Here is a 16087-nt window from a genome sequence, read left to right on the forward strand (position 1 = left end):
TACAAACTTGTCTCCGAGGATACAAGTAAATCAGAGGACCAGAGACTCACTCCGTTGGTGGCTGTCCCTGGACAACCTGTCACAAGGGATGACCTTCCGCAGACCAGAGTGGGTCATTGTCACGACCGACGCCAGTCTGATGGGCTGGGGCGCGGTCTGGGGATCCCTGAAAGCTCAGGGTCTTTGGTCTCGGGAAGAATCTCTTCTACCGATAAATATTCTGGAACTGAGAGCGATATTCAATGCTCTCAAGGCTTGGCCTCAGCTAGCGAGGGCCAAGTTCATACGGTTTCAATCAGACAACATGACAACTGTTGCGTACATCAACCATCAGGGGGGAACAAGGAGTTCCCTGGCGATGGAAGAAGTGACCAAAATCATTCTATGGGCGGAGTCTCACTCCTGCCACCTGTCTGCTATCCACATCCCAGGAGTGGAAAATTGGGAAGCGGATTTTCTGAGTCGTCAGACATTGCATCCGGGGGAGTGGGAACTCCATCCGGAAATCTTTGCCCAAGTCACTCAACTGTGGGGCATTCCAGACATGGATCTGATGGCCTCTCGTCAGAACTTCAAAGTTCCTTGCTACGGGTCCAGATCCAGGGATCCCAAGGCGGCTCTAGTGGATGCACTAGTAGCACCTTGGACCTTCAAACTAGCTTATGTATTCCCGCCGTTTCCTCTCATCCCCAGGCTGGTAGCCAGGATCAATCAGGAAAGGGCGTCGGTGATCTTGATAGCTCCTGCGTGGCCACGCAGGACTTGGTATGCAGATCTGGTGAATATGTCATCGGCTCCACCATGGAAGCTACCTTTGAGACGAGACCTTCTTGTTCAAGGTCCGTTCGAACATCCGAATCTGGTCTCACTCCAGCTGACTGCTTGGAGATTGAACGCTTGATCTTATCGAAGCGAGGGTTCTCAGATTCTGTTATCGATACTCTTGTTCAGGCCAGAAAGCCTGTAACTAGAAAGATTTACCACAAAATTTGGAAAAAATATATCTGTTGGTGTGAATCTAAAGGATTCCCTTGGGACAAGGTTAAGATTCCTAAGATTCTATCCTTCCTTCAAGAAGGATTGGAAAAAGGATTATCTGCAAGTTCCCTGAAGGGACAGATTTCTGCCTTGTCTGTGTTACTTCACAAAAAGCTGGCAGCTGTGCCAGATGTTCAAGCCTTTGTTCAGGCTCTGGTTAGAATCAAGCCTGTTTACAAACCTTTGACTCCTCCTTGGAGTCTCAACTTAGTTCTTTCAGTTCTTCAGGGGGTTCCGTTTGAACCCTTACATTCCGTTGATATTAAGTTATTATCTTGGAAAGTTTTGTTTTTGGTTGCAATTTCTTCTGCTAGAAGAGTTTCAGAATTATCTGCTCTGCAGTGTTCTCCTCCTTATCTGGTGTTCCATGCAGATAAGGTGGTTTTACGTACTAAACCTGGTTTTCTTCCAAAAGTTGTTTCTAACAAAAACATTAACCAGGAGATTATCGTACCTTCTCTGTGTCCGAAACCAGTTTCGAAGAAGGAACGTTTGTTGCACAATTTGGATGTTGTTCGCGCTCTAAAATTCTATTTAGATGCTACAAAGGATTTTAGACAAACATCTTCCTTGTTTGTTGTTTATTCCGGTAAAAGGAGAGGTCAAAAAGCAACTTCTACCTCTCTCTCTTTTTGGATTAAAAGCATCATCAGATTGGCTTACGAGACTGCCGGACGGCAGCCTCCCGAAAGAATCACAGCTCATTCCACTAGGGCTGTGGCTTCCACATGGGCCTTCAAGAACGAGGCTTCTGTTGATCAGATATGTAGGGCAGCGACTTGGTCTTCACTGCACACTTTTACCAAATTTTACAAGTTTGATACTTTTGCTTCTTCTGAGGCTATTTTTGGGAGAAAGGTTTTGCAAGCCGTGGTGCCTTCCATCTAGGTGACCTGATTTGCTCCCTCCCATCATCCGTGTCCTAAAGCTTTGGTATTGGTTCCCACAAGTAAGGATGACGCCGTGGACCGGACACACCTATGTTGGAGAAAACAGAATTTATGTTTACCTGATAAATTACTTTCTCCAACGGTGTGTCCGGTCCACGGCCCGCCCTGGTTTTTTAATCAGGTCTGATAATTTATTTTCTTTAACTACAGTCACCACGGTTTCATATGGTTTCTCCTATGCAAATATTCCTCCTTAACGTCGGTCGAATGACTGGGGTAAGCGGAGCCTAGGAGGGATCATGTGACCAGCTTTGCTGGGCTCTTTGCCATTTCCTGTTGGGGAAGAGAATATCCCACAAGTAAGGATGACGCCGTGGACCGGACACACCGTTGGAGAAAGTAATTTATCAGGTAAACATAAATTCTGTTATGCCACATCATAGTTAATATAATATACCAAAAACCAGCTACTCTGTCACTCTTCTAGATAATTATTATATCTTTTATGCATTCACTTTAAAAATGTGTAAACACATGATCAGTTTTTTTTTTTATATAGCCTTGGCACCTTTTAAAGGTACTTGATAGTCAAAATGAAACTTTCATGGTTCAGCTAGATCCCAGTAATGCATTGCAGTTCTGGAACTGACTTTACCTATGTGTTTTGACTTCTTTCTGGCATTAAAGTGAAAGTAAATTCAGATGAATCGGTACCTGGTTTTTAATAATCCTATTAAAAACAAGGGCACTTTAATTCATCAAAATTTTTCTTCAAATACCTTTTAATCCTGACGGACACTGCAGCGCTTCCTCCGCCCGTCGCAAGCCCTCTATCTGAATCATCACAGTTTAGTTTTGACTGTCACTTTAAGCAGAAAATGTCAACATTCAAATAATGCATAGAAAATGTTGCAGCTCCTGAACAGCACTGCTCATTAAACTACCTGAAAATAGTTTCATCTGCCAACATATTCCTCACGTCACACATGAGAATATTTTCACATTACACTAATGGGGTATGAAGTGAATATGTACAAGGGTTCCACTCTCTTTAACTTTAGAGCAGTAACGGCCAGTTGGTGGTCCATGGGTTACAAAGCCTCTGGGAGAAAGCAGAACCAAAAATGTGTGTCGAATAACTAAAAATTGTGCACCTGTGATAGATTAACGAACAAGGTGACTACACTCAAGAGTCTTCTGGAGGTGGAACATCAGATAGCAAGTACCCTGCAACCTTGCCTAAATCTGGCCCTTTGCCACTACACATATTTAGAAAAAATCTTATTTGTGTTTCCTAGACGTAAATAAATATGGGGCCTTAACGCTTCTAAAATATTGATCTGGGCAGTCACATGTTAGGAAGTTCGCCATCATCGCCTTAGAGCGTTTCCTTATTGCAGCTTTAGGCCCCTTTTAAAAAAAAAAAGTGCGGATTGCAACTAAAAGAAGAACAAGGGGGCACACTATTGGCATATGAGTAAAAGTTAAATATAAGAAAACATCAAAAAAGATTAAGTCCAAGGGTGATTAACAAGTTGCAAATCAACTTCTCCAGGATGCAAGCTGGAGGGAACTGTTCTCCATAGGCCAGACTTGCCTCCATAATCCAAGCTGTAACAGTGAAACGGAAATGTATGACAGCACTCACTATGCAGACTTCCAAAGTGTATTCCTATGTTCACGTTTTCCCCAGCTAACTGGCCACCCAATTGGGGCAATTTTGTAGTCCAGAATATTCACGGTTGCATCCAGACACCAAAAACTCTGATGGCAAACTTTAAGAAGCAAAAGGTGCAAAATCAGAATTAATAACACTCAAACATTTTAATATCGAGGAAGCATTTCTTATCCAAAAGCTGGCTGTTTCACCAGACTCCTATATAGCATCTGTTTTAGTACCATTTAAATAAGGCCTAATTGTAGAAGTAACATACACTATGCTAAACAAAGCTTACATAGGTCACCTAAATATCAACTTAATTATCACTGTTGTGTATACAACATTCATTTCAGTTCTACGCATATATCTAAAAGTGTTCATTTTAATTTTTTTATCTTTTTTTTTTTTCTGACAGTGGAGCACTCAAATTCACAACACCTAAGAACGCCCAATTCGATCAGACGAACTTCATCCCTTGACGCTATAACTGGAACATATCTTACTGGGCAGTGGCCACGGGATCCCCATGTGCACTACCTTGCATTCATGAATGATAAATCTACACAGGTAACTTTCTTAAGCCTTACATTTTACTTACTTGAACAATGTGTTCATTAATTCTTAGTTTATCGCAGTTAACATTTTGCCTTTAGCCTTCTGCTTTGAGATTTTTTTTGTTGCATCATTAAATAGGTTAATTATCTTAGGGAACAAAATCACCAGACGTAGACTCCTTGCCCGATGTGCATAGAGGGAGAAGTCTGCACCTCATTGACAAGGCTCACAATAGGCCGAAATGATCGTCTGGGGTTGTTATGTTCCTTGCTCAGAGGAGCATTGCCTGGTATTTCGGGGCTGGACTGACCTTACTAGGCGGAATCAGACTTATATGCTTCAGGAAAGTTCTCCTCTGTGAAAAGCACAATTGGGCTAAAAGCAGCTGCTCTTAGGTGGTAGCTCACGAAAGAACAAGCCACTGATGTACTAATATTTATTAAAACACAGCAGTGGTGTCTTTGATTTTGTTGCACACAGAAGAATACACGGCATCTCTTATCTCTCTGGGACTTCCAGGTTCCGCACTTTTTTTCTGATAAAATTCAGTGAATTCAGCCCCTGTGAAGTCTACACTATAATTTCCCTCTCATGTCCTGCAGTGCTATTTCCCACTGGGCTTGTCTCTAATTCATACTTCTTCATACATGCTGGAGGATCATTTTATATCATCTTGTCAGAGCTGAGAGGTTTATATCATCTAGAGAAAGTTAAAGTCTTCATTAAATAATCTTTGAAACAAAAATGGGCAAACGTAAAAAAAACTAATTTAAAGGGACATGAAACCCAAATTCTTTTATTTCATGATTTAGAAAGAGCATGCAATTTTAACCCCTTAATGACCAAGGACGTGCCAGGTAGGTCCTCCAAAAAACCACCCTTAATGACCAAGGACGTGCCTGGCACGTCCTCTGTGGTTTGAAGCGCCACATTTACACAGCAAAAATAATTCATGTAAAATGAAGGATGGAGAGGGAGGGGGGAATAATAAATATTAGGTAATAGATCGGGGGTGGGGGTAGGGTATTGAGGGGGGGGGGGCAGCTACATTACAGAATTTTTTTTTTGGACAAACTGGATACTGGCAGACACCTGCCATTACCCAAGATGGCAGCAAGTAGGTAGAGGGGGGAGGGTTAGAAATCTGTATGGGGGGGATCAGGGAGGTTGGGGGTTAAGGGGGGATCCAACACTGCAGAATCAATATAAAAATAAAAATCATAATAAAAAAAAAATGATTTTTATTTTAGTACTGGCAGACTTTCTGCCAGTACTTAATATGGCAGGGACAACTGTGGGGTTGGTGAGGGAAGAGAACTGTTTGGGAGGGATCAGGGGGTGGGATTTGTCTGATGGGCGGTTGATCTCTACACTAAAGTTAAAATTAACCCTACAAGCTACTTAATTAATCCCATCACTGCTGAGCATAATAAGTGTGGTGCGCAGCTGCATTTAGCGGCCTAATTACCAAAAAACAACTCCAAAGCCATATGTCTGCTATTTCTGAACAAAGGGGATCCCAGAGAAGCATTTTCAACCATTTGTGCCATATTTGCACAAGCTCTTTGTAAATAATTTCAGTGAGAAACCTAAAGTTTGTGAAAACAATATTTTTTTTTATTTGATCGCATTTGGCGGTGAAATGGTGGCATGAAATATACCAAAATGGGCCTAGATCAATACTTTGGGTTGTCAACTAAAAAATATTTATTTCCTGACAGATATCAGTGTTCCAATGTAACTATCACTAATTTCTCCAACATAGGTGTGTCCGGTCCACGGCGTCATCCTTACTTGTGGGATATTCTCTTCCCCAACAGGAAATGGCAAAGAGCCCAGCAAAGCTGGTCACATGATCCCTCCTAGGCTCCGCCTACCCCAGTCATTCTCTTTGCCGTTGCACAGGCAACATCTCCACGGAGATGGTTAAGAGTTTTTTGGTGTTTAAATGTAGTTTTTATCCTTCAATCAAGTGTTTGTTATTTTAAAATAGTGCTGGTATGTACTATTTACTCTGAAACAGAAAAGAGATGAAGATTTCTGTTTGTAAGAGGAAGATGATTTTAGCAAACGTTACTAAAATCGATTGCTGTTTCCACACAGGACTGTTGGGGGAAACAGTTGGCAGACTTTTCTGCTTGAGGTATGACTGGCCACATTTCTAACAAGACTATGTAATGCTGGAAGGCTGTCATTTCCCCCATGGGGACCGGTAAGCCATTTTCTTAGATTAAGTAAAAGAATAAAGGGCTTCATAAGGGCTTATAAAAACTGGTAGACATTTTTCTGGGCTAAAACGATTACTTTGCTAAGCATATTTTGCAGATTATAACTCTTAATAGTTATTATAATCTTGGGGATTGTTTTAAAAAAACGGCAGGCACTGTATTGGACACCTTTTTCAGATGGGGGCCTTTGCTAGTCATAGGCAGAGCCTCATTTTCGCGCCACTAATGCGCAGTTGTTTTTGGAGAGCAAGGCATGCAGATGCATGTGTGAGGAGCTAGGAACCACTGAAAAAGCTTATAGAAGGCGTCATTTGGTATCGTATTCCCCTCTGGGCTTGGTTGGGTCTCAGCAAAGCAGATACCTGGGACTGTATAGGGGTTAAATGTAAAAACAGCTCCGGTTCCGTTATTTTAAGGGTTAAAGCTTTCAAATTTGGTGTGCAATACTTTTAAGGCTTTAAGACACTGTGGTGAAATTTTGGTGAATTTTGAACAATTCCTTCATACTTTTTCACATATTCAGTAATAAAGTGTGTTCAGTTTAAAATTTAAAGTGACAGTAACGGTTTTATTTTAAAACGTTTTTTGTGCTTTGTTGACAAGTTTAAGCCATTTTAACATGTCTGAACCATCAGATAAGCGATGTTCTATATGTATGAAAACCAAGGTTTCTCCCCATTTAAGTATATGTGATGATTGTGCCATAGTGTCCAAACAAAGTAGGGACAATGATGCCACAGATAATGATATTGCCCAAGATGATTCCTCAAATGAGGGGAGTAAGCATGATACTGCATCATCCCCTTCTGTGTCTACACCAGTTTTGCCCACACAAGAGGCCCCTAGTACATCTAGTGCGCCAATACTTATTACCATGCAACAATTAACGGCTGTAATGGATAATTCTATTGCAAACATTTTATCCAAGATGCCTACTTATCAGAGAAAGCGCGATTGCTCTGTTTTAAACACTGAAGAGCAAGAGGACGCTGATGATAACTGTTCTGACATACCCTCACACCAATCTGATGGGGCCAGGAGGGAGGTTTTGTCTGAGGGAGAAATTTCAGATTCAGGAAATATTTCTCAACAAGCTGAACCTGATGTTGTAACATTTAAATTTAAATTAGAACATCTCCGCGCACTGCTTAAGGAGGTATTATCTACTCTGGATGATTGTTACAATTTGGTCATTCCAGAGAAATTATGTAAGATGGACAAGTTCCTAGAGGTTCCGGTGCCCCCCGATGCTTTTCCTATTCCCAAGCGGGTGGCGGACATAGTAAATAAGGAGTGGGAAAGGCCCGGCATACCTTTTGTTCCTCCCCCTATATTTAAAAAATTATTTCCTATAGTCGACCCCAGAAGGGACTTATGGCAGACAGTCCCCAAGGTCGAGGGGACGGTTTCTACTCTAAACAAACGCACTACTATTCCTATAGAAGATAGTTGTGCTTTCAAAGATCCTATGGATAAAAAATTAGAGGGTTTGCTTAAAAAGATGTTTGTTCAGCAAGGTTACCTTCTACAACCAATTTCATGCATTGTTCCTGTCACTACGGCAGCGTGTTTCTGGTTCGAAGAACTAGAAAAGTCACTAAATAAAGAATCTTCGTATGAGGAGGTTATGGACAGAGTTCAAGCACTTAAATTGGCTAACTTTTATTTTAGATGCCGCTTTGCAATTAGCTAGATTAGCGGCGAAAAATTCAGGGTTTGCTATCGTGGCGCGCAGAGCGCTTTGGCTAAAGTCTTGGTCAGCGGATGTGTCTTCCAAGACAAAATTGCTTAACATCCCTTTCAAGGGTAAAACACTGTTTGGTCCTGATTTGAAAGAGATTATTTCAGACATCACCGGGGGAAAGGGCCATGCCCTCCCTCAGGATAGGTCTTTTAAGGCTAAAAATAAGCCTAATTTTCGTCCCTTTCGCAGAAACGGACCAGCCTCTAATTCTACATCCTCTAAGCAAGAGGGTAATACTTCACAACCCAAACCAGCCTGGAGACCGATGCAAGGCTGGAACAAGGGTAAGCAGGCCAAGAAGCCTGCCACTGCTACCAAAACAGCATGAAGGGATGGCCCCCGATCCGGGACCGGATCTGGTGGGGGGCAGACTTTCTCTCTTTGCTCAGGCTTGGGCAAGAGATGTTCAGGATCCTTGGGCACTAGAAATAGTTTCTCAGGGTTATCTCCTGGAATTCAAGGAACTACCCCCAAGGGGAAGGTTCCACAGGTCTCAATTATCTTCAAACCAAATAAAAAGACAGGCATTCTTACATTGTGTAGAAGACCTGTTAAGGATGGGAGTAATTCATCCAGTTCCAATAGTAGAACAAGGGATGGGGTTTTACTCCAACCTGTTCATAGTTCCCAAAAAAGAGGGAACATTCAGACCAATTTTAGATCTCAAGATCCTAAACAAATTTCTCAGGGTTCCATCGTTCAAAATGGAAACCATTCGAACGATCCTTCCCACCATCCAGGAAGGTCAATTTATGACCACGGTGGATTTAAAGGATGCGTACCTACATATTCCTATCCACAAGGAACATCATCAGTTCCTAAGGTTCGCTTTTCTGGACAAGCATTACCAGTTTGTGGCACTTCCATTCGGATTAGCCACTGCTCCGAGAATTTTCACAAAGGTACTAGGGTCCCTTCTAGCGGTTCTAAGACCAAGGGGCATTGCAGTAGTACCTTACTTGGACGACATCCTGATTCAAGCGTCGTCTCTGTCAAAAGCAAAGGCTCATACGGACATCGTCCTAGCCTTTCTCAGATCTCACGGATGGAAAGTGAACAAAGAAAAAAGTTCTCTGTCCCCGTCAACAAGAGTTCCCTTCTTGGGAACAATAATAGATTCTTTAGAAATGAGGATTTTTCTGACAGAGGTCAGAAAATCAAAAATTCTAAGCTCTTGTCAAGTACTTCATTCTGTTCTTCGTCCTTCCATAGCGCAGTGCATGGAAGTAATAGGATTGATGGTTGCAGCAATGGACATAGTTCCTTTTGCACGAATTCATCTAAGACCATTACAACTGTGCATGCTCAGACAGTGGAATGGGGATTATACAGACTTGTCTCCGACGATTCAAGTAGATCAAAAGACCAGAGATTCACTCCGTTGGTGGCTGATCCTGGACAACCTGTCACAGGGAATGAGCTTCCGCAGACCAGAGTGGGTCATTGTCACGACCGACGCCAGTCTGGTGGGCTGGGGCGCGGTCTGGGAACCCCTGAAAGCTCAGGGTCTATGGTCTCGGGAAGAATCTCTTCTCCCGATAAACATTCTGGAACTGAGAGCGATATTCAATGCTCTCAAAGCTTGGCCTCAACTAGCAAAGGCCAAATTCATAAGGTTTCAATCAGACATCATGACGACTGTTGCATATATCAACCATCAGGGGGGAACCCTGGCGATGGAGGAAGTGACCAAGATAATTCAATGGGCGGAGGATCACTCCTGCCACTTGTCTGCAATCCACATCCCAGGAGTGGAAAATTGGGAAGCGGATTTTCTGAGTCGTCAGACATTCCATCTGGGGGAGTGGGAACTCCATCCGGAAATCTTTGCCCAAATAACTCAATTATGGGGCATTCCAGACATGGATCTGATGGCCTCTCGTCAGAACTTCAAGGTTCCTTGTTACGGGTCCAGATCCAGGGATCCCAAGGCGACTCTAGTAGATGCACTAGTAGCACCTTGGACCTTCAACCTAGCTTATGTATTCCCACCGTTTCCTCTCATTCCCAGGCTGGTAGCCAGGATCAATCAGGAGAGGGCTTCGGTGATCTTGATAGCTCCTGCGTGGCCACGCAGGACTTGGTATGCAGACCTGGTGTATATGTCATCGGCTCCACCATGGAAGCTACCTTTGAGACAGGACCTTCTTGTTCAAGGTCCATTCGAACATCCGAATCTGGTTTCCCTCCAACTGACGGCTTGGAGATTGAACGCTTGATTTTATCAAAGCGTGGGTTTTCAGATTCTGTAATAGATACTCTGATTCAGGCTAGATAGCCTGTAACTAGAAAAATTTACCATAAAATATGGAAAAAATATATCTGTTGGTGTGAATCTAAAGGATTCCCATGGAACAAGATAAAAATTCCTAAGATTCTATCCTTTCTACAAGAAGGTTTGGAGAAAGGATTATCTGCAAGTTCTCTGAAGGGACAGATCTCTGCTTTATCTGTTTTACTTCACAAAAGGCTGGCAGCTGTGCCAGACGTTCAAGCGTTTGTTCAGGCTCTGGTTAGAATCAAGCCTGTTTACAGACCTTTGACTCCTCCCTGGAGTCTAAATCTAGTTCTTTCAGTTCTTCAAGGGGTTCCGTTTGAACCCTTACATTCCGTATATATTAAGTTATTATCTTGGAAAGTTTTGTTTTTGGTTGCAATTTCTTCTGCTAGAAGAGTTTCAGAGTTATCTGCTCTGCAGTGTTCTCCGCCCTATCTGGTGTTCCATGCAGATAAGGTGGTTTTGCGTACTAAGCCTGGTTTTCTTCTGAAAGTTGTTTCCAACTAAAATATATTAACCAGGCGATAGTTGTACCTTCTTTGTGTCCGAATCCAGTTTCAAAGAAGGAACGTTTGTTACACAATTTGGACGTAGTCCGTGCTCTAAAATTCTATTTAGAGGCTACTAAAGATTTCAGACAAACATCTTCTTTGTTTGTTGTTTATTCTGGTAAAAGGAGAGGTCAAAAAGCAACTTCTACCTCTCTTTCTTTTTGGCTTAAAAGCATTATCCGATTGGCTTATGAGACTGCCGGATGGCAGCCTCCTGAAAGAATCACAGCTCACTCCACTAGGGCTGTGGCTTCCACATGGGCCTTCAAGAACGAGGCTTCTGTTGACCAGATATGTAAGGCAGCGACTTGGTCTTCACTGCACACTTTTGCCAAATTTTACAAATTTGATACTTTTGCTTCTTCGGAGGCTATTTTTGGGAGAAAGGTTTTGCAAGCCGTGGTGCCTTCCATTTAGGTGACCTGATTTGCTCCCTCCCTTCATCCGTGTCCTAAAGCTTTGGTATTGGTTCCCACAAGTAAGGATGACGCCGTGGACCGGACACACCTATGTTGGAGAAAACAGAATTTATGCTTACCTGATAAATTACTTTCTCCAACGGTGTGTCCGGTCCACGGCCCGCCCTGGTTTTTTTAATCAGGTCTGATGAATTATTTTCTCTAACTACAGTCACCACGGTATCATATGGTTTCTCCTATGCATATTTCCTCCTGTACGTCGGTCGAATGACTGGGGTAGGCGGAGCCTAGGAGGGATCATGTGACCAGCTTTGCTGGGCTCTTTGCCATTTCCTATTGGGGAAGAGAATATCCCACAAGTAAGGATGACGCCGTGGACCGGACACACCGTTGGAGAAAGTAATTTATCAGGTAAGCATAAATTCTGTTTTTGCAAAAAAAAAAAATGGTTTGGAAATCGCAAAGTGCTACTCTTATTTATTGCCCTATAATTTGCAAAAAAGCTAAGAACATGTAAACATTGGGTATTTCTAAATTCAGGACAAAATTTAGAAACTATTTTAGCATGGGTGTTTTTTGGTGGCTGTAGATGTGACAGATTTTGGGGGTCAGTTAGAAAAAGTGTTTATCTTTCTAATGACATGGTGAGTCCACGGATCATCATAATTACTATTGGGAATATCACTCCTGGCCAGCAAGAGGCGACAAAGAGCACCACAGCAAAAACTGTTAAATACCACTCCCCTTAACCACAATTCCCAGTCATTCTCTTTGCCTGTATTAGTTGCAAGGAGGTGGTAAAGTTAGGTGTCTGTAAGATTTTCTTCAATCAAGAGTTTGATATTTTCAAAGCAGGACAAGATGTTCTGATCTTTGCTGAGGGTTTAGCCATAGTCCATATCAGTCTCTTCAGTAGAGCAGTGGTCGCTTTTAAGCATTTGTGAACTTGGTGGGTATAATCCCCTCTGTTCGTCTCATTCAGTTTATTGCTGCCCTTAACAGAAAGCCTGTTTAAGTTTGCACAGTCTTTTCTATTTTTCACAGGTCCATAGGAGGAAAGGATGCCTCTTAAACTTTGAACTGCTTGCTGCCAGGCACCTACTTTTATGGTAAGTGCTACGTTATTTTACATGTTTTATTATCTAAATGTATTTCTTTCATGTAATTGGCAAGAGTCCATGAACTAGTGACGTATGGGATATACAATCCTACCAGGAGGGGCAAAGTTTCCCAAACCTCAAAATGCCCATAAATACACCTCTCACCACACCCACAGTCAGTTTTCCAAACTTTGCCTCCTATGGAGGTAGTGAAGTAAGTTTTGTGCTAAGATTTCTACGTTGATATGTGCTTCTCAGCATTTTTAACCCAATTCCTCTCAGAGTACAGTGAATGTCAGAGGGATGTGAAGGGAGTATCACCTATTGAATGCAATGTTTTTCCTCGCGGGACATCTATTTCATAGGTTCTCTGTTATCGGTCGTAGAGATTCATCTCCTACTTCCCTTTTCAGATCGACGATATACTCTCATATTCCATTACTTCTACTGATAACCGTTTGAGTACTGGTTTGGCTATCTGCTATATGTGGATGGGTGTCTTTCAGTAAGCATGTTTTCATTACTTAAGACACTCTCAGCTATGGTCTGGCACTTTATGTATTAATATAAAGTTCTAAATATATGTATTGTACTTATATTTGCCATGAGTCAGGTTTATGTATATTTCCTTTTGCAGACTATTCAGTCTCATATTTGGAAAAACATATTTAGGAAAATATTTTTCTTACCTGGGGTTAAGTCTTTTTTTTTCAAATTGACTGTTTTTTCATTAAATTTTCACGGGCAAAATTAGGCTCGCGAGGCGCAAAAATGCTAATGTTTATTACGTCATTCTTGGCGCAAGAATTTTTTTGGCACGAAGGTACGTTCTGTGACGCAAGTTCTTTACACAAGATTGCGTCTGTTTTGACTCAGGTGTGTCATTTCTGGATGTTGTTAGCGCCAAAATTTTTTATTTTGCGTTGTGCGTCATACTTGAGAATGTATCCATCAGTAATAGTGCAATGCCTGTACATGATATCCCTGTGAATATAAAAGATTTTGTTGCTGATGCGATTCAGAAGGCTTTGTCTGCTATCCCGCCTTCTAATAAACTGAAAAGGTCTTTTAAAACTTCTCATAAAGTTGATGAAATTTCAAATAACCGACAACATACTGAGTTATCCTCCTCTGATGAGGATCTATCTGATTCAGAAGATCCTACCTCAGATATTGACACTGACAAATCTACTTATTTATTTAAAATGGAGTATATTCGTTCCTTGTTAAAAGAGGTGTTGATTACATTGGATATTGAGGAAACTAGTCCTTTTGATATTAAAACTAGTAAACATTTAAATTCTGTTTATAAACCTCCTGTGGTTACTCCAGAGGTTTTTTCCAATTCCTGATGCTCTTTCTGATATAATTTCTAAGGAATGGAATAGACCTGGTGGTACTTTTATCCCTTCTTCAAGGTTTAAAAAACTGTATCCTTTGCCAGCAGTTAGATTGGAGCTTTGGGAAAAGATCCCCAGAGTTGATGGGGCTATTTCTTCTCTTGCCAAACGTACTACTATTCCTATGGAAGATAGTACTTCCTTTAAGGACCCTTTAGATAGGAAACTTGAATCTTATCTAAGGAAAGCTTATTTATATTCTGGCTATCTTCTAAGGCCTGCCATTTCTTTGGCTGATGTTGCAGCTGCATCAACTTTTTGGTTGGAAAGTTTAGCACAACAGGAAATGGATCCTGATTTGTCTAGCATTGTTAGCTTGCTTCAACATGCTGATCGTTTTATCTGTGATGCCATTTTTGATATAAAAAAAAATTGATGTTAAATCTATGTCTTTAGCTATTTTAGCTAGAAGAGCTCTGTGGCTTAAATCTTGGAATGCTGATATGGTATCTAAATTACTATCTCTTTCTTCTACAAGATACGACGAGTCCACGGATTCATCCTTACTTGTGGGATATTATCCTCCTGCTAACAGGAAGTGGCAAAGAGCAGCACAGCAGAGCTGTCTATATAGCTCCTACCTTGACTCCACCCCCCAGTCATTCTCTTTGCCTATGCTAGTAATAGGAAGGGTAAAGTGATAGTGGTGATAACATGATAGTTTTAATTTCTTCAATGAAGATGTTTTTTGTTTTAAATGGTACCGGTGAGTACTATTTTTCTCAGGGAGGATATGGCAGAAGATTTCCCCCTGAAAATTGATGATTTTAGCAGAAGTTACTAAGATCAATTATGGTTCCCACAGATCTGAAGGTAATATGAGAAAATTCTTCAGTGTGGAGGACAGTCTCATGCAACAAGCAGCATTTGAGGTATGTTTCAGCCCTTTACTTCTGTGGAAATGTATTATATCAGAACTGGCTGATTTGGTTCCTTATAATGGGAACAGGGTAAGCAGTAGTCCTGTAATCAATAAGGGTGTTACTGTTTCTCCTGGGTGTTTTTCCTGACATATGCAGCTCAAGTAGATACGCAGCATGAAATACAGACACTGGGGCATTTTTACTATTTATCTTAGAGGATAAGTCGTTTTTTATTGCTGAGAAAAGAATAAAGGATATCAAACCAAACATATAGTAGTATGCTGTGTGAGATCCTCTAGGAGGCGCTATATAACAAACACAACAAAATAGTCTTATAGATGCAAATGTACAAATAGGTAATGGTACAAGAGATATAAAATATAATATATAAAATAAATAAAAAAAAGTCCCAAACAAAACATAATGTGTGGAATTGATCACCAGACCATAGGTATTTGTTATACTTAATGTTCAGGTTTCCAGCGTAGGAAAAAGCCCGCAAAAATGAGGATGTGGTATGGAGGTGATGTGTAGGCAGCTCTCTAACTTCATTCAGAAGAAGGCAATCTGTTAGGGGAACACAAATAGATAGAGGCGCCAATGGTGCAGATCAATGATGCATCTTGATAGCTCAATGCAAGAGGTTTACACAGGGTACTCACTTGTAGGAAAGGCAATAAATCATGCCCATAGAGACAGGCTGGATATTTGCAGCAGTCCAGCTAGCTGATTAGTATCCAGATCACAGCTCCAGGGTGCAGGAAACCAGCAGGCAATAGATACGCGCTAATCCGATAGGTGTATAGGCAGGAGACCAAGATCAGGGATTCGTGCCCTAAAGGTAGCGTAGCTCCAAGATATACTGAACACTGAGAGTTAGTTAAAAACAAAAAGTGGTTTTATTTAAAACTTGTTTAAAAAACACAACTCATATTTGTGCCAGTAAAAACTTGGACATATGGAGAAACAATCCAACGCGTTTCTCAGTAAGAACTGTTTCGTCAGGCATGTTTTACACATATTTTTCTGTCCTTATATAGGGCTACGCTACCAACTGATCTCATAATCCCGCCCCCATCAAAACAATGCTGTTAGCCAATGGGGAACCCTTTGTTTCAACACACCCACCTTGTTGTATCATTGTTTGTTAGAAAATATATACATCTTTAGATATATAAATATCTATTTGTAATAAATGGTTACAATGCTTGCAGTGTCCTCAATCAATACAAGAAGAGATGACCTATTGGCAATATTGAAAATAGATATATCGAGTGGTTTTTACCAAACCATAGTGTAATTCAATTGTCCGTGAAAAATGCTCCCTAATTGGTGGAGACGTTTGTCAATCAAAATAAGTT

The 16087-nt window shown here is 41.3% G+C and overlaps 1 protein-coding gene across 1 annotated transcript in view; it reads left to right on the plus strand.

The window, feature by feature from the left end:
* GLCCI1 (glucocorticoid induced 1) overlaps positions 1-16087 on the plus strand; it is a 474455-nt gene that overhangs the window by 47045 nt on the left and 411323 nt on the right. The window contains exon 2 of the mRNA XM_053714094.1: positions 4004-4155. Within this exon, the coding sequence (XP_053570069.1) occupies positions 4004-4155 (152 nt within the window). The remainder of the gene's footprint in view (positions 1-4003; positions 4156-16087) is intronic.

The sequence above is a fragment of the Bombina bombina genome, chromosome 5 (genome assembly GCF_027579735.1).
Source record: "Bombina bombina isolate aBomBom1 chromosome 5, aBomBom1.pri, whole genome shotgun sequence".
Taxonomy (NCBI): domain Eukaryota; kingdom Metazoa; phylum Chordata; class Amphibia; order Anura; family Bombinatoridae; genus Bombina; species Bombina bombina.